We start from the raw sequence: 25,297 nt of genomic DNA on the forward strand, positions 1-25,297 counted from the left end.
AATTCTGGACCCAAAAGATACAGAGAGACCAAAAACCCAACTGTCACATCTGAAGAGCCCTGAGCAAAAACAGGGTACTGCACAAGCCCCCTGCACACACCACCACCTACAGAGTGGACAAAACACCTAAGCCACCCCTCTGGCCTGACCGGTGGACACACCCCTACCCTCACTCCGCACAAGAAACAGGCTTGCCCTCCCCTCCCTCAGGGAGAAAGCAAGCAAGGGAGCCTGTTGTTCGCTCCTGCTGCTTCCCTGGTGGTTCAGAGGTTAAAGCATCTGCCTGAAATGCGGGAGACCTAGGCCCAGGTTCCATCTCTCGATGGGGAAGAGCCCCAGGAGAAGGAAATGGCAACCCACTCCAGTATTCTTGCCTGGAGAATCCCATGGACTGAGGAGCCTGGTGGGCTATAGTCCACGGGGTCGCAAACAGTCGGACACAACTGAGCAACTTCACTTTCTTTCACTTTCCTCCTGCTGCAGCCGGTGTCCCAATAAAGTGAAAGTGAAGTTGCTCAGTCATGTCCGACTCTTTGCGACCCCATGGACTATAGCCCACCAGGGTCCTCCATCCTTGGAATTTTCTAGGTACTCGAGTGGATTGCCATTTCCTTCTTCAAGGGATCTTCGTGACCCAGGGATCAAACCCGGGTCTCCTGCATTGCAGGCAGACGCTTTACCGTCTGAGCCACCAGGGAAGCACAATAAAGCCTTGCCTGAATTTCTTCTCTGGTCTCTAGATAATTTCTGTTGATTGGGGACGGCCAAGAACCCTGGTTGATAACAAGACTACACTAACTTGGTCTTGAATGCTGATAAAATTCTCTAAAAAATAATAAAATTGCTTGAGAGCAGGGGGAAAAATCTTTAAAGAAAATTCACACATTTAGTATGTCCTTTTATCAATAACCTCAGACATGCAGATGACACCACCCTTATGGCAGAAAGTGAAGAACTAAAAAGTCTCTTGATGAAAGTGAAAGAGGAGAGTGAAAAAGTTGGCTTAAAGCTCAACATTCAGAAAACTAAGATCATGGCATCTGGTCCCATCACTTCATGGCAAATAGATGGGTAAACAGTGGAAACAGTGTCAAATTTTTTTTTCGGTGGGGGGGCTCCAAAATCACTACAGATGGTGACTGCAGCCATGAAATTAAAAGATGCTTACTCCTTAGAAGGAAAGTTATGACCAACTTAGATAGCATATTGAAAAGCAGAGACATTATTTTGCCAACAAAGGTCTGTCTAGTCAAGGCTATGGTTTTTCCAGTCGTCATGTATGGATGTGAGAATTGGACTGTGAAGAAAGCAGAGCGGGAAGAATTGATGCTTTTGAACTGTGGGGTTGGAGAAGACTCTTGAGAGTCCTCTGGACTGCAAGGAGATCCAACCAGTCCATTCTAATGGAGATCAGCCCTGGGATTTCTTTGGAAGGAATGACGCTGAAGCTGAAACTCCAGTACTTTGGCCACCTCATGCGAAGAGTTGACTCATTGGAAAAGACTCTGATGCTGGGAGGGATTGGGGGCAGGAGGAGAAGGGGACAACAGAGGATGGCATCACTGACTCGATGGACGTGAGTTTGAGTGAACTCCGGGAGTTGGTGATGGATAGGGAGGCCTGGCGTGCTGCAATTCATGGGGTTGCAAAGAGTCGGATACGACTGAGCAATTGAACTGAACTGAACTGGGGTTCATCAAATTCTTTGATGAAGAATTTGTCCTTTGCTAACTCAGATATCTCTAATGTGTTCCTAATATTTGGGCTTTCCTGGTGGGTCAAACAGTAAAGAATATGCCTGCAATGCAGGAGACCGGGGTTCAATCCCTGGGTTGGCAAGTTCCCTTGGAGAAGAGAACAGCAACCCATTCTAGTATTCTTACCTGGAGAATTCTGTGGACAGAGGAGCTCAAGTATTTCTGATGTGTTCCTAATATTTAGGATTGCTAAATAAAAAATAAGCAAAAGTCTTTGTATTCATCATAAAATTCCTTCAACTGAGATAGAAAATTTAACTCAAATTATTAAGGCAGAAATATAATTTATTGATTTATGTGATGAAAAACTCAGGGTATCCAGTTTCAGGCAGTTGGATCTAGGTACACATGGACTGTCATCAGGATTCACTTTCTTTTCATTCCGCCGCTCCTCTTTCATTGTGTTAGCTAGGGAGGTAGACTGACTCTTTTCGGTTGCAAGAGAGCTGCTAGGGGCTCTAGGTTCATATTCTGCTTTCACTAATCTCCGCTGAAATAAAAAAGGCCACTACCCCATTCCCAGCCCTAATTCCAATAAAGTACACTAATTGTATCTCACAGGCTCTAAATGAGTCATCTTCTATCCAACATGGCTCCTTGTATCCATGGAGAAGAAATATACTTACAGGCCTACTCATAGGCAGTGGACTGAGCCAGTTCTATATCAGTTGATAGCTTGGCAGATTGATTCTCTATGGGTATTCAGGGTGCTTTGATGGGAATAAAGCAAAAGAGTACAAGAGAGGCAAAACCACAAGCTTCCTTTATGCTCCACTTTTGGAAAAGATGATGACACTGGTCAAAAAGGAGAGAGAAGCAACAACTAGAGGAGTAGGGATGCACTTTCTGCTGGAAGCTGTGAAAACAAACAGAAAAAGAATTAGCGATGTTTTAGGTAACAGAGTTTTTGTTTTGTTTTCCTAAAAAATCTACTTCATTTCTCCTTTGGTTCACATCTTAAACAGAAAATTTGTAACAAAAAAATTTGAAACTACTGTTTTCTTAAAGGTGTGTAGTCTTTTTTTAATAAGATGACTTTTATTTTTTTTTCTGGCCACATCATGTGGCATGTAGGATCTTAGCTCCCCGACGAAGGATCAAACTTGCACCCCCTGCACTGGAAGAGCAGTGTTGTAACCACTGGGCCACCAGGGAAGGACTGAAGTTGGCTACTTTTAAAAAATGTATTCTCTCTTAGATTTTTTAAATGACAACACAAGTCACTTATTTTGTATACCATAAATTAGGTCCCAAGAGGATAAAAGGTGTACCTCAGGATTGATGATAAAAATTGATGGTAGAGATCTCCCAATTTTACATCTTTATCATCATCGTCAACAGAATTATTACCATTACCATCGTCCTCATCTTCATCACCATTATGAAAGCTAACATTGTTTAAAGACTTATTCTGTTCTTGAATATTTTTAAGCACTTGCTGTAAATTAACTCATTTAATCCACACAACAAAACTATGAGGTATTTATCCTCATTATCTTCATTTTTTTATTTGATAAAGCTGGGACCGAGATGTGAAGAAACTTGTCAAATGGCATGCATCTAGTATGCCGTGGAGGCAGCCATCAAATTTAGGCAGTCAGGTTTGAGCTATATATATTTAAAAACTTTTATTTATGTAGTTATTTATGGCTGTGCTGGGTCTTCGTTGCCGCATGCGGGCTTTCTCTGATTGCAGCAAGCAGGAGCTACCCCTCATTGTGGTGGGCAAACTTCTCATTGCAGGGTCTTCTCTTGTGGAGCACTGGCTCTAGAGCACGGGTGCTGCAGTACTTGTACACGGGCTTAGTTGCTCGGCTGCCTGTGGGGTCTTCCCGGACCAGGGGTCAAGCTGGTATCCTTTGCACCACAAGGCAGACTCTCAACTCTGTATTTTTAACCACTGTATGGTCTCTACATATATTGTATGTCCGGTCATTTTTTTTTTTTTAATTACAAGGTGAGCAAAAAGTATTCGTACAATCCTGCTTGAGGTGTGTGTGTGTGTGTGTGTGTGTACTGCCTACATGGACACACACTTCACGGGAAAGGTTAGCAGACAGTAAGGTGTGGCTGATGAAAGTGATATTTATTATACTAATTGGGAATACAATGGGATGAAAATATTGGATGAGATGGAGGATGGAAACCTTTAAAATATACTCTAAAGAAAGAATGGACTCTCCTGTTCAACCAGTCTTTACTGATTATTAGTGTAGAAAAGATATTGAGATCGAAAGCCATTCAACTCAGTGATTGCCTCAGTATTTGACCATATTGTTTGATAGGATGACCAGACAATGGAGAAATATTTTTCCACCACTTTCATGTAACATATAAGATCCCTAGAGTTTCTAGGCATTTCTCTTTGGAATTCTACATATACTTACAGTAAATTTCAAAACCCTAACTTTCTTAGATAAACAAATTAAGAATGAAAGCATATTTCTAAGCTTTTGTCAAAGTTTATGTTAAAATTGTACTCTCTGAATTCTCAAAGGGACTAGGGGCCATTAATATCACTTTAGCAGGTCATTAGAATGATTCTTACGTGTTTTCCATTTTGTTTTCTCTTCACTGAGACTAGAGATCACAGGGACCTCTAACCCCACCCTTTCTCACCTTTCTCATTTTTTCATGGACTAAGATTCTACTGAAGAGTTTTCAGAAAATATTGATCCACAAGAAAACAATATAACAGTGAAAGATCATGATTTGGTGCTGATTAGCTTTGGTAATCAAAGAGCCTCTTGATGAGGGTGAAGGGGGAGAGTGAAAGAGCTGGCTTAAGACTAAATATTAAAAAAAAAACCTAAGATCATGGCATCTGGTCCCATTAATGTATGGCAAATAGAAGAGGAAAAAGTGGAAGTAGTGACAGATTTCTTCTTCTTGAGCTCCAAAATCACTGTGGATGGTGACTGCAGCCATGAAATCAGGAGATGGTTGCTTCTTGGCAGGAAAGCGATGAAAAACCTAGACAGTGTGTTGAAAAGTAGAGACATTACTCTGCTGACAAAGGTCTGTATAGTCCTATGGTCTTCCCAGTGGTCATGTACTGTTGTGAGAGCTGGACCATAAAGAAGGCAGAATGCCAAAGAATTTATGCTTTTGAACTGTGGTGCTGGAGAAGACTACTGAAAGTCCCTTGGACAGCAAGGAGATCAAACCAGTTAATCTTCAGGGAGATGAACCCTGAATATTCACTGGAAGGACTAATGCTGAAGCTGAAGCTCCAGTATCTTGGTCATCTGATGAGAGCAGATGACTGACGACTCATTGGAAAAGTCCCTGATGCTGGAAAAGATCAAGGGCAGAAGGAGAAGAGGGCGTCAGAGGATGAGATGGCTGGATGGCATCATCAATGCAATGAACATGAACTTGGGCAAACTCTGGTAGATGGTGAGGGACAGGGAGGCCTGGCATGTTGCTGTCCATGGGGTTGCAGAGTCAGACATGACTGGGCGACTGAAAAACAACAACAAAGCTTTGGTATTGAAGCTTTACCCTTAGATGCTTGACTTTGATCATTTTGTTACTTTCATTGGGACTCAGTTTTCTCATCTGTAAAATGAGTTTTTTACATCCCTAGGTCAGGAAGATCCCCTGGAGGAAGGCATGGCAACTCTCTCCAGTATTCTTGCCTGGAAAATTCCAAGGACAGAGGAGCCTGGTGGGCTGCAGTCTATAGGGTTGCAAAGAGTCACACACAACTGAGGAGACGTAGCACCCAGGCATAGAGCCATTAACAAATGCCCAGCTCTCACTGGCTCCATCATCTGTTCTTCCCATCATGCTTTGTGGTCTATCTCCCAGATTCATTCCATTACTTATTCTTCCATCCATTCATTTCAGATGGACACTGTACTTCAAAAAAAGCACAATGTCACAAATTGGGAAAACTACTTTGGGATAATTGAAGCCCAGAGTAAAAGAAAATAGGAAGCAGTAAGTTGATAAAATAAAGATGAAAGTCACTTAGTTGTATGACTCCGGGACAGAATACTGGAGTGGGTAGCCTTTTCCTTCTCCAGGGGATCTCCCCAACCCAGGGATCAAACTCAGGTCTGCCACATTGCAGCGGATTCTTTACCTGCTGAGCCACAAGGGAAGCCCAAGAATACTGGAGTGGGTAGCTTATCCCTCTCCAGCAGATCTTCCTGACCCAGGAATCGAATTGGGGTCTCCTGCATTGCAGGCAAATTTTTTACCAACTGAGCTAACAGGAAAGCCATGGTAATGGTAATAGTAACTTATGGTTCTAAGAGCTTTTGCATGCACTCATTCATTTTCTCTTCACCAGAATCTTATAAGGTAGGTTTTATTTTTTTTAATTATTCCTATCTTACATATGAAGGAAATGAGGCACAGAGAGAGTAAGCCATTTGCCTGTATTCTCACTGCTAGTAACTGGCAAGATTAACATGTAAACCCACGCTGACTGCAAACAATTGACTATATTTTTTCTAGAAGCATACTTAAGAATTTTAATTATGTGAAAGATTTTAACAAACCACACTTCTTTGTGAATCCAATAATACAGAACAGAGCATGTATTTGTGTGTCTACAGATTTTTGGCACCAATTATTTTGCTGAAAGAAGCAACATTTAAGGACAAATACCTAACATAATGTATTTTGAGTCTTCCAATGTGCATGAAAACATCTGTTTCTATGGTAACAAGTATAGGTCACATGAGGGGTGGGAGAAGAATTAGAAGGAAAAGCTGTTCATTTATACTGTCTTTTAACAATTTTTCTTTTGCAAATTTACTTCCTTCAGTGTAGTATGCTACGAATTTGACCTCATGACTCTCTGAAGGCGACAGATTCTTGGGAACTCTTTGAACCTGAGAACTTCACTTACAAGTTAATGGAAGCAATTTTGAAATACCTTGAAGGACTGAGGAAGCTCTACTCTTTAGTCTACTGTCTCATTGTTGGGAGAAACTCAGTGTCCCAGGCTGACCCATTTTAAAAGCCTTCATGTTGTCTTTTGCATATTGCATCTGGCAGATTAACAGGGAACTGGGAAAGAAACGTAAGTCACTGGCTCAAATGGGACTTTTTAGGATATAAAATAATGGGACTTCTCTGGTGGTCCAGTGGTTAAGACTCTGAGCTTCCAGTGCAGGGGATCTGGGTTTGATCCCTCGGTAGGGAACTAGGATCCCACATGCCGCAGGGCACAGCCAAAAGAATAAATAAATACAAATAATATATAGACTAGTTTATGGCTTCTGCTGGTGAAAAAATGGAAAGAATAGAAAACAATCTCCTGCAAGGATTCCAGTTTCATGAGGAATTAGATATTGTGAATTCCCCAGGCTGAGGTTAGTGATTATCCAGGTGATTGGCCAGTAGTGATGTGGACAACAGCCATCTAGAAAAACAGGGCTTGAGAGTCCACTGACCTTCCTCCCTCTTCCCAGTGAAGGACTCCCAGATAAGAAACACACGCCATCTCCCTCCTCCCACTGTTCATGTTTGCATCAATCTAATACTGCTCCAGGATGTTGGGATAAGCAGAGTGTCACTTATCAGCTAATAGAAATGACTTCAGAAATTTGAGTACTTCCCTAGTGGCTCAGATGGTAAAGAATCTGCCTGCAATGCAGAAGATCTGGGTTTGATCACCGAGTTGGGAAGATCCCTTGGAAAAGGGAATGGCTAGGCTGAACACCCAAGAATTGATGCTTTCACGTTGTGGTGCTGGAGAAGACTGTTTAGAGTCCCTTGGGCAGCAAAGAGATCAAACCAGTCAATCCTAAAGGAAATCAACCCTGAATATTTACTGAAGTTCCAATACTTTGGCCACCTGATTTAAAAGGCCAACTCATTGGAAAGATATAAGGCAGGAGGAGAAGGGGGTGACAGAGGATGAGATGGTTGGATGACATCACCAACTCAATGGACATGAGTTTGAGCAAACTCCTGGAGATAGTGAAGGACAGGGAAGCCTGGCATGCTGCAGTTCTTAGGGTTTCAAAGAGTCATACACTGCTTAGGGACTGAACAAAGAACAACAAGAAATTTTGGGCTTCCCAGGTGGTGCTAGCAGTAAAGAAGCCACCTGCCAAGCCACCTGCCAAGGGACATGGGTTTGATCCCTAAGTTGAGAAGGTCCCCTGGAGAAGGAAAGGCAACTCACTCCAGTATTCTTGCCTGAAGAATTTCATGGACGGAGAAGCCTGGCAGGCTATAGTCCATGGGACCATGAAGAGTCGGACATGATTGTGTGACTGAGCACACAGCACAGGAAAGATTTCAGAAAGAGCTTTTCCACTAAGGAATAAAAACCTCAAGAAACAAGAACAAAATCAAAAACACTGCAGTGAATAGCTGAAAATATTCTGGAGTCTTTCAAAAAAAAATTTTTTTTAATGTATAACTGAGAGAGATAGGTGAATAGTAGCAAAACTGGGCTTAGTCCCTCAGTCGTGTTCGACTCTTTGTGACCCCATGGACTGTAGCCCACCAGGTTCCTCTCTCCTGGGATTCTTCAGGCAAAAATACTGGAATGAGTTGCCATGCCCTCCTCCAGGGGTTCTCCCCAACCCAGGGATTGAACGCAGGTCTCCTGCATTGCAGGCTGATTGTTTACCAGTGGAGCTACGAGGGAAGCCCAGTAGCAAAGCTACCTATCTCAAATGATGAGAACGAAGTCACAGTATTCCAGGCAGATGCAATTCCGGAGAATCCTGGAACCTGGCTATGGATATTCTAATGTATTATCAAAAGCTCACTATTTTATTCACATTCTACCCTAGTTTTTCATTCTTCTCTATAAACATTAATCTCTTGGGTCTGTGGAGCAGAAACACATGCCATTCATTTTTGCTATCTTCCCTGCTGGCAAGGAGAGAAGGGTGTGGATGAAAGTCCTGGTAGAGCACCTCTCCCTTGGTCTGTGTTTACAAAGAGGCCAGAGTGAGCAGGATCTTAACCTCGGCGGGGATGCCAGTTTGAAGACCGGTGCAATGCTGCAGCCTTAACATGTTGAGAAATGCTGATGGGATGAATTATTCACAGTAGCCATGATGATGGCATAGAGGAAGAGTGGGGGATATTTCAAAGGTAGACACTGTAGCTGAGTTACAGTTGACTTTGTAAACAAACACACATGTGGATCAGGATGGTCTTCCTCTTTCTGAATCAAACAGGGCACAGCCTTTGCCATAGAATTTTCACTGCATTTGCTCCATCAAATGACTCTGGCTGGCAACATGCTGCTGCTGCTGCTGCTAAGTCACTTCAGTTGTGTCCAACTCTGTGCGACCCTATAGACGGCAGCCCACCAGGCTCCTCCGTCCCTGGGGTTCTCCAGGCAAGAACACTGGAGTGGGTTGCCATTTCCTTCTCCAATGCATGAAAGTGAAAAGTGAAAGGAAAGTCACTCAGTTGTGTCCAACTCTTAGTGACCCCATGGACTGCAGCCTACTAGGCTCCTCCATCCATGGGATTTTCCAGGCAAGAGTACTGGAGTGGGTTGCCATTAAAATGGAATCAGTCACATGTGTTTCTATAAAAGAGCTTAACACATGTTTATATTGTGATAACTAATTTCTCTTACTTCAGTTCATTTTTCACAGTATCATCAGTTGTTCTGTTATTTAGTTGCCAAGTTGTGTCTGACTCCTTGTGATCCCATGAACTGCAGCACACCAGGCATCCCTGTCCCTCCCCATCTCCCGGAGTTTGCCCAAGTTCATGTCCATTGAGTCGGTGATGCCATCCAACCATCTCATCCTCTGTCTCCCTCTTCTCCTTCTGCCTTCAATCTTTCCCAGCATCAGGGCTCTTGCTAAAATACTGATCTGACTGATACTCCACTTCTTACAGACTCTAATGATTTCTCACTGCTTATGGCATGAAGTTTGAAAATCCTTGGCGTGAAATACAAGAGTTTTTACAAACTGGCCCTGTCAGATCTCTCCAGCCCAAATCCATTTCCTACTCCCTTTCTACTTCTCTTCTTCCTACATCTTACACTCTGGTTGTCCAAAATCTTGAAATTTACCTGAAGATACCAGATTGTTTGAAATCTCTGAAATTCAGTATATGTTTTTTCTGCTTGAAATGACTTTTTGTCTCATCCTTACTAAAAGCCAATATACACATTTTTGGCCTTTCCCCCACAAGCCCACTTGAAAAACAAATTTTATAAAAGAATAGTGATGCAGAAAACAAATTTATGGTTACCAGGGGGGAAATGGGGGGAGAGATAAATTGGAAGATTTGGATTGACTAGCATATTCAAAAGCAGAGACATTACTTTGCCAACAAAGGTTCGTCTAGTCAAGGCTATGGTTTTTCCTGTGGTCATGTATGGATGTGAGAGTTGGACTGTGAAGAAGGCTGAGCACCGAAGAATTGATGCTTTTGAACTGTGGTGTTGGAGAAGACTCTTGAGAGTCCCTTGGACTGCAAGGAGATCCAACCAGTCCATTCTGAAGGAAATCAGCCCTGGGATTTCTTTGGAAGGAATGATGCTAAAGCTGAAACTCCAGTACTTTGGCCACCTCATGCGAAGAGTTGACTCATTGGAAAAGACTGATGCTGGGAGGGATTGGGGGCAGGAGGAGAAGGGGATGACAGAGGATGAGATGGCTGGATGGCATCACTGACTTGATGGACTTGAGTCTCAGTGAACTGCGGGAGTTGGTGATGGACAAGAAGGCCTGGTGTGCTTCGATTCATGGGGTCGCAAAGAGTCGGACATGACTGAGCGACTGATCTGATTTGATATACAGTGTGTATGTGAGTCGAATCAGGCATGTCTAACTTTTTTCGACCCTACAGACTGTAGCCCGCCAGGCTCTTCTGTCCACAGGGATTCTCCAGGCAAGAATACTGGAGTGGGTTGCCGTGCCCTCCTCCAGGGGATCTTTCCAATCCAGGGGTCGAACCCAGGTCTCTAATATTGCAGGTGGATTCTTTACCAACTGAGCTACTAGGGAAGCCCCCACATACACATTACTATATATAAAATGGTAACTAATAAGGACCTATTTTTCAGCACAGGGAACTACTTAGTACTCTGTAATAACCTTTATGGGAAAAGAATCTGAAAAAGAGTAGATATATGTGTATGTATAACCGATTCACTTTACTGTACACCTGAAACTAACACAACATAATAAATCAACTAGACTCCAATAAAACTTTTTTAAAAAAGAAAAAAAATTAAAATTACTTTTTTGACAAGATTAAAAAAAAAAATAGTGGCCTGTGATCCTAGTAATGTATGTGGTTTAGTTGCTCAGTCATGTTCAACTCTTTGTAAGCCAATGGATTGTAGCCCGCCAGGCTCCTCTGTCCATGGGGATTTTCAAGGCAAGAATACTGGAGTGGGTTGCCATGACCCTCTCCAGGGGATCTTCCCAATCTGGGTCTCCTGCATTGCAGGTGTTCTCCTTACCAACTGAGCCACTAGGGAAATCCCGATCCTGGTTACAGTGAATTGAATTTGGATCAATAACAATACCTTTTAGCAGCTGACAGTTGTATGTGCTTTGGGTTCCATTTGACAGCAATTGCAACCAATTTCCTCTTGGATGGTAGCTCGCATTGACAACTTTAAACAGCTCATAGGGAGGGATCAAGACCTCCTTCTTGAGAGAGAAGTCTTGTACTGGTGCCCCCAGGCAGGTCAACATGGTAAATAGAGTTTGGTTCCCAAACGTCTGTGCCTGTTCTCTTGCTGGGGAGGTGGAGAGGAATTGGCCAAAGCGAACAATCGCACCCACGGGGGCTCGCAAGTAAACGCCCTTCAACTCATGCTGCACCTCGTAACACAGAGAGTCTTTCCTCGAGACAATCTCTTTCCTCAGCAGCTGGATTGCTGAGGTCAGGAAGTAGTGTAGATATTTGAAATGGAATGAATGTTTATACTGCTGCGGAGACCCAGCAGCACTGGCCATGGCTCTGGAGAAGTCTAAGTGAACTCTGTCGTCCGATAAATAAACTGAGACAGCCAGAGCATGTGTAATAGTCATGTTCCCAGGGAGAGGTTTTTCTTGGTTCAACCAGTTTAAGTGTGTTTGGTGCCAGGCCTTGCGGTAATGCTTACTGGATTCTAGTTCTTCCATGAAATAATCCCCTTGAAGCAGCATCTCCATGACTTGTTGGCTGCAGCCTCGGTACTGATCATCAAAGGAATTTGGTGTCAAGTCAAAGTCGATTTCAACTGCAATCTATAAGGAAAAAATTTCACATGCTAGCAAGGTAATTCTCAAAGTCTTTCAGGCTAGGTTTCAACAATACATGAACCAAGAACTTCCAGATGTACAAACTGAATTTGGCAAAGGCAGAGGAATCAGAGATCAAATTGCCAACATCTGCTGGATCATAGAATAGCAAGAGAATTCCAGAAAAACATCTGCTTCACTGACTATGCTAAAGCCTTTGTCTGTGTGGATCACAACAAACTGGAAAATTCTTAAAGAGATGGGAAAACCAGACCACCTTACCTGCCTCCTGAGAAACCTGTATGCAGGTTAAGAAGCAACAGTTAAAACTGGACAAGATTGAGTGACTGAACAACAATAAAGAAAGAAGAATCTTGATTATAATTTTTCAAATCAGATGGTGAGTGTTGTTGACCTGAAATAAATAGACTGCCAGGTATTTTGCCAGCAAAGATAGGTTTATTCAGGGTCAGCAAAGAGCTGCAATTCAGGGTTTGTAACCATGGTGCAACATGTACAGGTCCTCACAGGGCAAGGGAAGTAAAACACTTTCCTAGAGAAGAAACGGAAGATGGGAGGATATTGTAAACAGAGTTCATGGCTTTTCATTGGCCCAGTCCTTATCAGGAAAGGGGCTTCCCTGATGCTCAGTTGCTAAAGAATCTGCCTGCAATGCAGGAGACCCTGGTTTGATTCCTGGGTTGAGAAGATCCCCTAGAGAAAGGATAGGCTACCCACTCCAGTATTCTTGGGCTTCCCTTGTGGCTCAGTTGGTAAAGAATCTGCCTGCAATGTGGAGACCTGGGTTCGATCCCTGGGTTGGGAAGATCCCCTGAAGAAGGGAAAGTCTACCTACTCCAGTATTTTGGCCTGGAGAATTCCATGGAGAAGTCCATGGGATCACAAAGAGTCTGACACGAATGAATGACTTTCACACTCACTTTGCCAGGAAAGAAGAGGTGCTTCTCTTCTTCCTGTTGGGCTCTACTATCCCAGGAGCAGGGCTTCCCCAAAAGAATCCATCTGCAATGCAGGAGACAATGGAGATCCTGCTTTGATCCTGGGGAAGATACCCTGGAAAAGGAAATGGCAACCCACTCCAGTATTCTTGCCTGGGAAATCCCATAGATAGAGGTGCCTGGTGGGCTACAGTCCAAAGGGTCGCAAAGAATTGGACAGGACTAAGTGACTAAGTGCATAAACACACCCACAAACACACACACACATCCTGGGAGTAAGAGCTCCCCCTTCTGGTCTTCTGACTCTATTTAATTGATGTTTCTGTTTTGTTTTTGTTTTTGTTTTAATTTTGCAGTGTGGTAGCTGATTTGCTTTATTTGCTATACTCTTTAAGACCAAGTCGTCTCCTCAAAATCAGTATCTGCTGAAATAAGTTTCACTCATAGTCATTACACTGCTCCAGCCCTTCCTGTGTCTGTGACCCATGTTAGATATTGAATTTAGTTTGACAAATATTACTAAAACACCAACATCCTCATCCCCCACAGAGAAAGTGACTCTTCTGTATCACTGCAAAGTCTTTTTGCACAGTGAGTATTTTGAAGAAAAAAATAATAATCTTAAAGTTTAATTATACTTTCTGTTTCTTCTCCTACCCCTTCACATTCTCACACTGATGTTATAGGGAATATTTCTTTACACTTAAAGAACACTTAAAGACTGTATTAGAAGTCTTTGGGACTTCCCTGGTGGTCCAGTGGTTAAGACTCTGCATCTTCACTGCAGGAAGCACAGTTTGGATCCCTGGTCATGGAACAAAGATCCCTCATGCCATTCACTGCAGCCAAAACAAAAGCAAAACCAAACCAAACTAAAGCGACAGAAAATGACTTCAGTGATGAGTGATGTTGAGTTCTGTACGGGAGCTATGACAACCCTCTCCTCTGCCCAGGACTTTAAATATGAAGGCTAACATACAATTTTTGCTATTGAATGAGAACCTGTTGGAACACCCATCTTTAGGTCTGATGGCTGGTGGGCTTGCTAAGGGTAAACCCCAGAATGAGTTGACTTGCCCCCTTAGGTGCAGGCAGTATTGGACTGCAGCCTGTCCAGGTGGGATTCTTGTCATGGAGGAACACATAACTCATGCCTTTTGCCATGGGGCTACCTCTCAGGAGGAAGAGGAGCAGAGTCAAATGCAGTATACACAGTTATTCTTCCTGACACTACCAGTCAAGTAAATCTGCCCACTTCCAGGGGAGCAGAGTGAGGAAAGAGCAGGACAGAGGTCAGTAAGGTTCCTTGGAAAGTCCCTCCTCTTATTAATAGAAACCAGGAGTGGAAAAAAGGCATTCTCTTACAGGGAGCCAAAGGAATATTACTTATTGATATCTAGTGCATATTAAGTTTGCCACAATAAAGTTAGTGACTTCAAAATACCTGGGCTTCCCTGATGGCTCAGATAGTGAAGAGTCTGCCTGCAATTCGGGAGACCCAGGTTCAATCCCTGGATCAGGAAGATCCTGTGGAAAAGGAAACAGCCGCCCACTCCAGTATTCTTGCCTGGAAATTTTCATGGGCAAAGGAGGCTGGTGGGCTATAGTCCCTGAGGTCACAGAGACTCAGACATGACTGAGCGACTACTAACACTTTTTCACGTTCAAAATAAATGAATAAATAAATAGAAGTTAGAGATTTGAAGACAAGTCATTAAGTATCATCCACCCATAACTGAAAGCCATATTTTTCAGTTATCTGAATTCCAAAATGTTTCCTTCTTGGCAAAGAAATGATATTTTCTTAATAAACAGTACTTATTAAGAAACATATTAAGAGAGAAAATTCCATCCAGTGAGTGTCAACAGTGCAGCAGCTGCAACTAAAAAACATACCATTGGGTATTTTTGCTATATTATTTATGGCAAGAAGTCAACTAGTTTGTGTAAACTGAAACAAAATTTTAAGACTGCTTAAATGATTTTAACCAATGACTCTTCACAGCAGGTTTACAAATAGTTCTACAGAATATATCTAAGCCAAAAACAAAAGAAAAATACCTCTGTCAAACCTCATACACTCCAAAGCTTTAATCTATTACTAGGTATCAAATGGGTATTCTGTTTTCTCTTAACATGAGGTCATATAGAACTTTATAATGCTTCTTTTGAGTTGATCTATGAGATGGCTAGTGTCAGATAGTGAAAGCAAAAGTATTAGTCGTTCAGTTGTGTCTGACGCTTTGCGACCCCATGGACTGTAGCTCACCAGGCTCCTCTGTCCATGGCATTCTCCAAGCAAGAATATTGGAGTATGTAGCCATTCCCTTCTCCAGGGGGTCTTCCCAACCTAGGGATCAAACCCAGGTCTCTGGCATTGCTGGAGGGATTCTTTACTGTCTGAGCCACCAGGGAAGCCAAAGCCAGTAAGACTTAGTTTATTTTGCATTATTTGTCCTATAGATGCAGTCTTTTATGCAAATTTTATGGACAGTAAAAATTAATGCTGAGACTTCCCTGGTGGTTCAGTGCTTAAGACTCCACATTTTCACTGCAGGGGGCACAGGTTCAAACCCTGGTCAAGGAACTAAGATCTTGCATGCCACCTGGCACAGCCAAAAAAAAAAAAACCACCAAAAAATCCAAAACAAAAAATAATGCTACATCTCTAGCTTGCATGTCTGTATGCTAAGTTGCTTTACATGTCCAACTTTTTGTGAACCTATGGACTGTAGCCCACCAGGCTCCTCTGTCCATGGGATTTTCCAGCAAGAATACTGGAGTGGGTTGCCATTCCCTTCTCCAGGGGATCTTCCCGACCCAGGGATCGAACCTGGGTCTCCTGCATTGCAGGCAGATTCTTTACGGTCTGAGAGACTAGGAAGCCCCTATCCCAAAGGAATTAAAGTCATTTAAAGGCTATCACCAGGAGGATGCTCCAACAGAGCCCTGATCATAAAGAGATCACCATAACTCACCGTGGGTCTCTGCAGACCAGAACACAGCAGCAGGAGAAGAAGCTGCCCCCTCAGGAGCCAGATTCTCACCGCAGAGGCTGCAGTATTTTCCAGAAGAATCCTTCTGCAATGATTGGTCAAGGGACAGCATTTGTTTGTGTGCAGAGCGTTTCTTTGCCCTCGCAGCTCCATCCTGAAATCAGCTTTCAGGATGCCCCTTTGAGGTTTTTCTCCTGGAGTAAGTCTTAACAAGAACTCTCCTCTCCCACGTGTATCTCGAGACTTCTGTTGACCACCAACAACTAGCAGTTTTTCCGAGGGAAGAATTCAACTCACTCGTAAAGCTGGAACCACTGCTGAACAGCCAGACTTGCGCACCAAATAAGGGATTCTAAAGTGAACTCAGTTAGTTCCCAATTTAAAAAAAAGATCCTGGTCTTGTTTGTATGTGGGGAAATTCCAAAGGCTTATTAAGGGTCAGGCTCACCCACTCAACCTTTAACTTCCTTAGCAAAGCAGGACAAGGCATGCCCTGTATGATGTTTGGGGTCAAACAGTATTATCTTGAGCTGCAGCCTCCCACTGTGAGTGATATGATTGGCCGGTGCAGGTCCCTGGAAAAAGGACCCCACAAGGTGGACCTGTGTGGGATTCATCTGGCACTGCTGATAGACCCCACCCAGAAGGGGCTGCCACAAAGCAGAACAGTAGGGATACTGTCAAAACAAAGCCTCTCTTTGACTCACAAACTTAAGAGAACAAACTTAACAGTTGCTAGGAGTGGGGGATGTAAGGGAAGTTAGGGGGTTTGGGATAGACATGTCCACACAGCTACATTTAAAATGGATAACCAACAAGAGCCTACTGTATAGCATAGGGAACTCTGCTTAATGTTAATGGCAGCCTGGATGGGAGGGGAATTTGGGGGAGAATGGATACACGTATGTGTATGATTGAGTCCCTTTGCTGTTCACCTGAAACTGTCACAATATTGTTAAGTGGCTATACTCCAATACAAAATAAAAAGTTTAAAAAAACACAGTATCTTCAAAGTGCAAAAAAAAAGAAAAAAAGAGGCTTCTCTTTGCTGCTTTTCCACTGCGCACTTGAAATTGGCCACTCTAGAAATTATACCTGTTGGGGTCATAGATCGTCCATGTTTTTCTCTTCTAAAGGCGTCAGATCCTCAATCCACGCTATTTCAGTCTGCAGTGAAGCCAAATGACTACTCTTAGAAAAGCAGCTGACAGTATTCAATGACATGATCAAGAAGAGGTTGCAGGGTGCTAAGTTCATTCAGCACAAGTGTCCTATGAAACTCTCTTTTAGTCACTTCCTTTTCTAGTCTGAACACCCTTCCTCTGTTCTCAGTCCTTGGGGTAATTGTTTTTCTTGTGAATCTTTCCCAAACATATACTTTCTGATTCATATTTAACTGTGAAGGGAAATGAAATCTTGTTCTTGGAAATTCTGATTTTTTTCAAAAACTTAAAAATATTTTTAAGTTGAAACTTCTGATAATATCACAGCAGTTATGCCTCATCACCAAAGTTCGGAGTATCTAGAAAAGTATGTCAGGTTGGTTTATTTCTCTCTCAGTTCTTGTCTCAACACATCAAAAGTTTGGAACAACAAACTAAACAGTTTAAAACAACAGACAAGTTATAGCTCAGTTACAGCCCAAGCAGACAAATCTTTTATTAAACAGACATTCCCAAGACGTAGGAAAAGGTTAACCCCAAAGGCGCCATGGTAATAATCCCTCTTGGCTTCCCCCTTTTTATACTTTTTGTCTTCTCCCTTTGGTTGTGACCTGTGCAAAATATGGCTTGTACCCACCACCAATCAAGAAAGGGGATGCAAATGGGCATATGCTCAAGGCTGACTGACAACTTCAAGTTCTATAATAACAGGCTCCTATATGTTTTCCCATAGTTCAGTCTGTTATAATCAGATGTACTTATATGTAGAATATTTATGAACCCTTAATGGGCTCCTAGCTCCACTTTTCACTTTCATGCATTGGAGAAGGAAATGGCAACCCACTCCAGTATTCTTGCCTGGAGAATCCCAGGGACGGGGGAGCCTGGTGGGCTGCCCTCTATGGGGTCGCACAGAGTCGGACACGACTGAAGTGACTTAGCAGCAGCAGCAGCAGCAGCTCCCTAAGGTTACTTGAGGAAACAGCTGAACAGCAAGGGCACGTGTGCCAGAGCTGGAGAAGTCCGTGCAGTTAGTCTGTATGTGTGCCTAGGGAGCATATGCAGAAACTGGAAAACTCTCTGTGGTTATTTTTGTAGCATATCTGTGAGCTCTCCTGGCTGTGTCTGGGATGGCATTTAGAGATCCGCTTGCATCCTTTTCGTTGGACATGACTGAGCAACTTCACTTTCACTTTTCACTTTTCACTTTCATGCATTGGAGAAGGAAATGGCAACCCACTCCAGTGTTCTTGCCTGGAGAATCCCAGGGACGGGGGAGCCTGGTGGGCTGCCATCTATGGGATCACACAGAGTTGGACACAACCGAAGCAACTTAGCACAGCATAGCATAGCACTGCATCCTTTTCAGCTAGGCCACCCCTTGTTGCTCATGCCTAATTTCCTACCCAACAAGTATAAAGGAGGAAACAAAATTACCCATAAGCCATCATCTGAAAAAAGGTATTATTTTGATTTAGATTTTAGTTTTACACACACACGCATTCTAGGACTGAAATAATGTGTGCAATTTTGCATGCTGATTTTTTCCCTTAATTTTTTTCTTCTACATCTTAGGTTATTTTTTTAAATTGAAGTATAATTGATTTACCTTAATGTTGTAATCTCAGCATGCCCTCATATAACTTAATACCTATTGAAAGCATGATTTTTTTCACAGCTATATAATATTCTACTATCTGTGCTACCATGCAATGAAATATGGGGTGGATCCATGGACCATACTGTCACAAAAGCAGATTGGTGAATAAGACATTGACTCTTGAGAAAGACATGTCAGTTCAATTCCTGGCTCTCCTATTCAACCTTTGACATTGTGCAATGTACGTAACTTCTTTGTTCCTCAGTTTCCTCAGTTGTTAAGTGGAGAAAGGGATAGTACTTATAGGGACTTCGCTGGGTGTCCGGTAGTTCTGACTCTCGCTTCCCCTGTAGGAGGTGCAGGTTTGATCCCTGGCCAGGGAAGTAAAATCCCTCATGTCATGAAGTGCAGCCAAAAAACAAACAAAAACAAGTAATAATAGTACTTACCTCTCTGAATGCTTTGATACATTCGTAACCCTTTAACAGCAGTTGACACTGAGAAATTGTTTAATAACATTATCATTTGTACCCAACACATCTTTATTTGTACCAAAATTTGTTGGATAAATGTATTAAACTTAGCCCGTTTTCAACTTTGAATTATTATAAACAATGACTTGTGAAAATGTTTTGGACACAAATCTTTGTGAGCTTTTTGTCTTGCAATTTTTGAGACACAATTTAGAGATGTGCATAGTTTTGGACTTCATTGGAAACATGAGTAGTGCATGAAAATATCCCTTTAAGATTTTAATTTTAATTCTTAAGGTTCTTATTATAAACTGTTAACTTGAGATACTGAAGTTTCATGAAGAGAACTAAAATTAGAGTCTTAAAACGTGGGTTATGGGTCTGGTTCTATAGCTTGGTAGCTGAGTTAACTTAAAAAAACCCCGTAAACTGTGCTGAGCTTCAATTTCCTTAACCTTACAGTTGTTCAGTCGCTAAGTCATGTCTGACTCTTCGAGACCCCGTGGACTGCTGTACGCCAGCCTTCCCTGTCCATCACCAATTCCCAGAGTTTGCTCAAACTCATGTCCATTGAGTCGATGATGCCATCCAACCATCTCATCCTCTATCTCCCCCTTCTTCTCCTGTCTTCAATCTTGCCCAGCATCAGGGTCTTTTCCAATGAGTCAGCTCTTCTCTTCAGGTGGCCAAAGTATTGGAACTTCAGCATCAGTCCTTCCAATGAATATTCAAGGTTAATTCCCTTTAGGATTGACTGGTTTGATCTCTTTGCTGTCTAAGCGACTCTCAAGAGTCTTCTCCAGCACCACAGTTCGAAAGCATCAGTTATCTGGTATTCAGCCTTCTTTATGGTCCAACTCTCACATCCGTACATGACTACTAAAAACCCATAACTTTGACTAGGTGGAAATTTGTCAGTAAAGTGATGTGTTTGCTTTTTAACATGTTGTCTAGGTTTGTCATACCTTTTCTTCTAAGGAGAAAGTGTGTTTTAATTTCAAGCTGCAGTCACCAAGCTTGGTGATTACCAAGTGGACGAAGACGAATAATATGATAATAATTACCATTCTGGAGAGTGTACCCTGCTTCAGTAACTTTTAGTTTGTTATCTCAACCCACAGTAAGACTATTAGGGAGAGAGATTTTAGCCTCCACTTTCTCGGTGCATTTGATGAAACTCTGAGGGTAAATAACTTGTCAGTGATCCCATGGCCCACTGCCTCCAAGAATTCTAACAGACTGTGTCATTTTTTTGGTGATGCCGTGCAGCTTGTGGGATTTTAGTTCCCTGACCAGGGATTGAACCCAGACCACGACAGTGAAAGCGCAGCGTTCTAACCACAGAACGGCCTGGGAGTTCCGCTGTGTCATTTTATTATTATTGCCTATAAAGGTCTTGCCGATTTTCCTAATGGGACTGTCACTTCCCAGATAAGACCACTAGGCGGCAGCAGAAACCTTTGTAACCTATTCAGTTTAGTCGTTCAGTCATGTCTGACTGCAACCCCATGGACTACAGCACGCCAGGCGTCCCTGTCCGTCACCAATTCCCGGAGTTTGCTCAAACTTAATGTCCATCGAGTTGGTGGTGCCATCCCACCAACTCATCCTCTATTGTCCCCTTCTCTTCCAGTCTTCAATCTTTCCCAGCATCAGGGTCTTTTCCAGTGAGTCAGTTCTTCACATCAGGTGGCCAAAGTATTGGAGCTTCAGCATCAGTCCTTCCAACAAATATTCAGGACTGATTTCCTTTAGGATTGACTAGTTTGATCTCTTTGCAGTCCAAGGATTAAAGTGTAACCTTTTAATACAACTGAAATTTAAAGGTGAGGGAGAGGAAGAAGGGGGCGGGGGAGGAAGGAGAAACAGGAGACAGAAACAGAAAGAGACTGAGACAGGTGAAAGGAAAGAGAGAAGGAAGCAAGAGAACATCAACAATCATATCTGGGGTAAGACCACAGATCTGGAGTGTGTGTGTGTGTGTGTGTGTGTGTGTGTGTGCGCGTTAAAAGAAATTATTTGTTTGCCTGCACAGAGTCATAGTTGTGGCCTACAGGATCTAGTTCCTTGACCAGGATTGAACCCTGGCCCCCCTGCATTGGGAGTTTGGAGTCTTAACTACTAAACTGTAAGGGATGGATGTTCCGAGTGTGTGTACATTTTATTAAAACAAAAAGTTTTCTGATGCTATTTAGAATCATTGAAAAAAATAATCTTTTGCTCGAGAGTTACTTTATTAAATTTCCCATGAGATAATTTAATTTGAGTTAATTAGAGCTTGAGCTTCACTAGTTACCTTTCTTTCTTTTTTTAATAACACTCAATTCTTCAAAATACAGTCTGCTGTCTTGATGGCTAAAGGGATATGGGTTTTGAAGTTGCACAGAACTATGTTGCTGTTGTGTCTTCATGATTTCTTAGCTTTTGTGAATTGAGATAACTAATGTTAGCTCTCCATTTCAGTTTCTATATATACCAAAGCAGAGATGACAACTCCATTCCTGCAGGGTCGTGTTGGCAATGAAACTGATACACTCTTGTGAAATATCATGACACGAATCCATGAACTACACGGGCTCTGGAGCAGATTGAGAAGTAAAACACGGGCTCTGGAGAAAGACAGTGTTTGTGCTTACTTGCTAAGTTGTAGTTCGCGTCTGACTCTTTTGAGACCCCGTGGACTGTATCCCTCCAGGCTCCTCTGTCCATGGGATTTTCCAGCAAGAATACTGGAGTGGGTTACCATTTCCTACTCCAGGGGATCTTCCCGACCCATGGATTGAACCCATGTCTCTTGAGTCTCCTGAACTGGTAGATGGATTCTTTACCACTGAGCCACCAGGGAAACCTCTTGAGAAATACACCTTAGCTCAATTCTGTGTTCTATCACTTCCTTAACCTTTGACCTGGACAAGTATTTTATGTCTGTGCTGTGCAGTTTCTTTATTTTTCTGATGCCCCTGACACTCAGCAGGTGCTCAGAGCATGTTGCCTACTCAGATATTTGAAGACCAGCAACTCACAGGGGGTTTAACACAGTGAAAGTTAATTTCTATTAAATATTTAATAAACAGCAGCATAAGAAAATATTTTGCTAATTTTCTAGAACATTTAGACTAGTTTTCTAAAACTACTTTCAAAGCATGGGTTAAAGTCGTCCCTAGAGGGACTTTGAAAGGTGAAGGAGGGAGTGTATCTTTTGCCACTGGCCCCAAAGGTTGGAAAATGGCTCTTGGCATTTCCTGTTTGAGTCTTGCTAAACTCCTTTGGACCTGTGTTAATTTCATGCAGGTTCTACCAGAAATCCTTAAGATCCAAAGGAAAGTGGTTTGTCAGCTATCCCCAAAGTAGATAGTCAGGATGGCTTTAACATTTTAACTTGCCTGTTCTCTTTTACCATCAAATCCTTATAAAAGTGAACAAAACTCCTTCAATTATTTCATATTTTTTAATAACTTTTATCCAGATAAAATTTTTTACTTTTATTTATTTATTTTTTATATCTTATAGATATGTAAGAGGTTGTGAGCATGCCTGCATGCTCAGTTGCTTCAGTCATGTCTGACTCTTTGTAACCCTATGGACTGTAGCCCTCCAGGCTTCTCTGTCTATCAGATTTTTCAGGCAAAAATACTGGAGTGGGTTGCCATGCTCTCCTCCAGGGAATCATCCCGACCCAAGGATTGAACCCACATCTCCACATTGCAGGCAGATTCTTTACCACTGAGACACTGGGGGAAGTCCTCCAAATTTTTTATTTTTTAATTAATTAATTATTTTTGGCTGCACTGGATCGTTGATGCTTACCTCGGGCTTTGTCTAGTTGCAGCAAGCGGGGGCTCCTCTTTGATGAGGTGTGAGGGCTTTCCTGCGGTCATGTATGGATGTGAGAGTTGGACTGTGAAGAAGGCTGAGCGCCGAAGAATTGACGCTTTTGAACTGTGGTGTTGGAGAAGACTCTTGAGAGTCCCTTGGACTGCAAGGAGATCCAACCAGTCCATTCTGAAGGAGATCAGCCCTGGGATTTCTTTGGAGGGAATGATGCTAAAGCTGAAACTCCAGTACTTTGGCCACCTCATGCGAAGAGTTGACTCATTGGAAAAGACTCTGATGCTGGGAGGGATTGGGGGCAGGAGGAGAAGGGGACGACAGAGGATGAGATGGCTGGATGGCATCACTGACTCGATGGATGTGAGTCTGGGTGAACTCTGGGAGTTGGTGATGGACAGGGAGGCCTGGCGTGTTTCGATTCATGGGGTTGCAAAGAGTCGGACACGACTGAGTGACTGAACTGAACTGAACTGAGGGCTTCTCATTGTGGTGGCTTCTCTTGCTGTGGCTCCCATGCCCTAGAGTGAAGTCTTCAGTAGTTGTGACGCACGGGCTTAGTTGCTCCTCCGCATGTGGAATCTTCCCAGACCAGGGATTAAACCCGTGTTCCCTGCATTGGCAGATGGATTCTTATCCACTGCACCACCAGGGAAGTCCTAGATAAAATTTTAAACATACAGAAACATTATAAGTTTCTGCTGTTGTTTAGTTGCTAAGTCATGTCCAATTCTTTTGAGACCCCATGGACCATGGCCCACCAGGCTCCTCTGTCCATGGGTTTTCCCAGGCAAGAATACTGAACTGGGTTGCCATGCTTACCTCCAGGGGATCTTCCCAACCCAGGGATCAAACCCTCGTCTTCTGCATTGGCAGGAGGATTCTTTACCACTAAGCCACCAGAGAAGCCCTAAGTTTATGTATAAGGAACATATGCATGTTCAAGGAACTCCCAGGCCCTATTATATCTGAGCAGGACACTATGGGGGAGAGGGGGAACTTCCTGGGACAGACCCCTCCCCGGAATTTTCTGCTATAGCTCCTCTCTGAAGTACCCAGGTAACAGTAACTCATGCATGCTTCTGCTAAGTCGCTTCAGTCGTGTCTGACTCTGTGTGACCCCATAGATGGCAGCCCACCAAGCTCCCCTGTCCTTGGGATTCTCCAGGCAAGAACACTGGAGTGGGTTGCCATTTCCTTCTCCAATGCATGAAATTGAAAGTGAAAGGGAAGTCACTCAGTCATGTCCGACTCTTAGCGACCCCATGGACTGCAGCCTACCAGGCTCCTCCGTCCATGGGATTTTCCAGGCAAGAGTACTGGAGTGCCATTGCCATTGCCTTGCCATTGCCAGCTCATGCATATTTTCTGAGTTTTTTTCAGATGCTAAAGTGAAGTGAAAGTCACTTTATAGTATTCATGGGAGCCCATGGGCTATACATTTGTGATTCCATGGACTATACAGCCTGTGGAATTCCCCAAGCCAGAATACTGGAGTTGGTGGACTTTCCCTTCTCCAGGAAATCTTCCCAACCCAGGGATCAAACCCAGGTCTCCCACATTGCAGGCAGATTATTTACCAGCTGAGACACAAGAGAAGCCCAAGAATACTGAAGGGGGTAGCCTATCCCTTCTCCAGTGGATCTCCCTGACCTAGGAATCGAACTGGGGTCTCCAGCATTGCAGGCGGATTCTTTACCAACTGAGCTATCAATGAAGCCCTCAGATGCTAAAAACCACCATCACATGGAAGAAATTAAGAACATGACCCCAAACCTACAGGCACCTAAGGATTGATAATGTTAACTGCCCTGTTACCTCACCATCAACCAATCAGAAAACTGTACATGGGCCCGTCACATACCCCAGGTTGCCTTCCTTATCTGGGCTTCAAAAAGGCTTTGCTGGAGCCCTTTAGGGAGTTCGGAGTTTGTGGGGCATAAACCATTTTTTCTCCTCTCATGGCCCACAATAACCCTCTCTCTGCTCCAAACTCCAGCATTTTGGTTTGTCTGGTCTCACTGTGCGTCTGTCACTTCAGCTGTGTTCACATGATCCACATCCATCCATTGCTTATATTTTGCCCCACGTGCTCTCTCTCTCTTTTTCCTAAACCATTTGAGAGTAAATTGCAAACATTATGCCCTTTGAGGCATATTAAAATTTTTTAAGGGTTTGAGCAAAAATCAGTTCATATTGAGCAGTTGCCAAACTGAAATGGTTAGGAATGCTCTACTGATAAGAGATGGGGAGAGACTTAACACAGAGAAAAGGAGGAAGAAAAGCAAGGAAATCGATTGGCTGTAGTTTAAGCATTTGTCTTATTTGGAAAAG

At 43.0% G+C, this 25,297-nt stretch overlaps 1 protein-coding gene across 2 annotated transcripts; it reads right to left on the reverse strand.

Moving 5' to 3' along the window:
• Window positions 1-2,033: 2,033 nt before the first annotated feature.
• Window positions 2,034-16,650, reverse strand: ART4 (ADP-ribosyltransferase 4 (inactive) (Dombrock blood group)). Of its 2 annotated transcripts, none has more exons than XM_055570902.1 (3): window positions 15,882-16,650; window positions 11,242-11,950; window positions 2,034-2,613 (listed from the first exon to the last, which is right to left on the reverse strand). In XM_055570902.1, exons 1-3 carry the CDS (start codon window positions 16,050-16,052, stop codon window positions 2,522-2,524), a joined length of 972 nt encoding a protein of 323 aa, XP_055426877.1. In that variant the 5' UTR covers window positions 16,053-16,650; the 3' UTR covers window positions 2,034-2,521. The 2 variants fall into 2 exon arrangements, with proteins under 2 accessions (XP_055426877.1, XP_055426885.1); XM_055570910.1 differs by lacking the exon at window positions 2,034-2,613 and adding an exon at window positions 4,310-4,730.
• Between the last annotated feature and the right edge of the window lie 8,647 nt (window positions 16,651-25,297).

This window comes from Bubalus kerabau, chromosome 1 (assembly GCF_029407905.1).
Source record: "Bubalus kerabau isolate K-KA32 ecotype Philippines breed swamp buffalo chromosome 1, PCC_UOA_SB_1v2, whole genome shotgun sequence".
NCBI classification, from domain to species: Eukaryota; Metazoa; Chordata; class Mammalia; order Artiodactyla; family Bovidae; genus Bubalus; species Bubalus kerabau.

What these genes read in the sequence shown, in the direction of transcription:
- ART4 (XM_055570902.1), bottom strand. Translation starts at nt 16,052, where the DNA reads ATGGAGCTGCGAGGGCAAAGAAACGCTCTGCACACAAACAAATGCTGT. An exon ending in CTGGTCTGCAGAGACCCACG is followed by an intron (nt 11,951 to 15,881) that starts GTGAGTTATGGT and finishes TTTTCCTTATAG; the next exon opens with ATTGCAGTTGAAATCGACTT. An exon ending in CAACTGTCAGCTGCTAAAAG is followed by an intron (nt 2,614 to 11,241) that starts GTATTGTTATTG and finishes TTGTTTTCACAG; the next exon opens with CTTCCAGCAGAAAGTGCATC.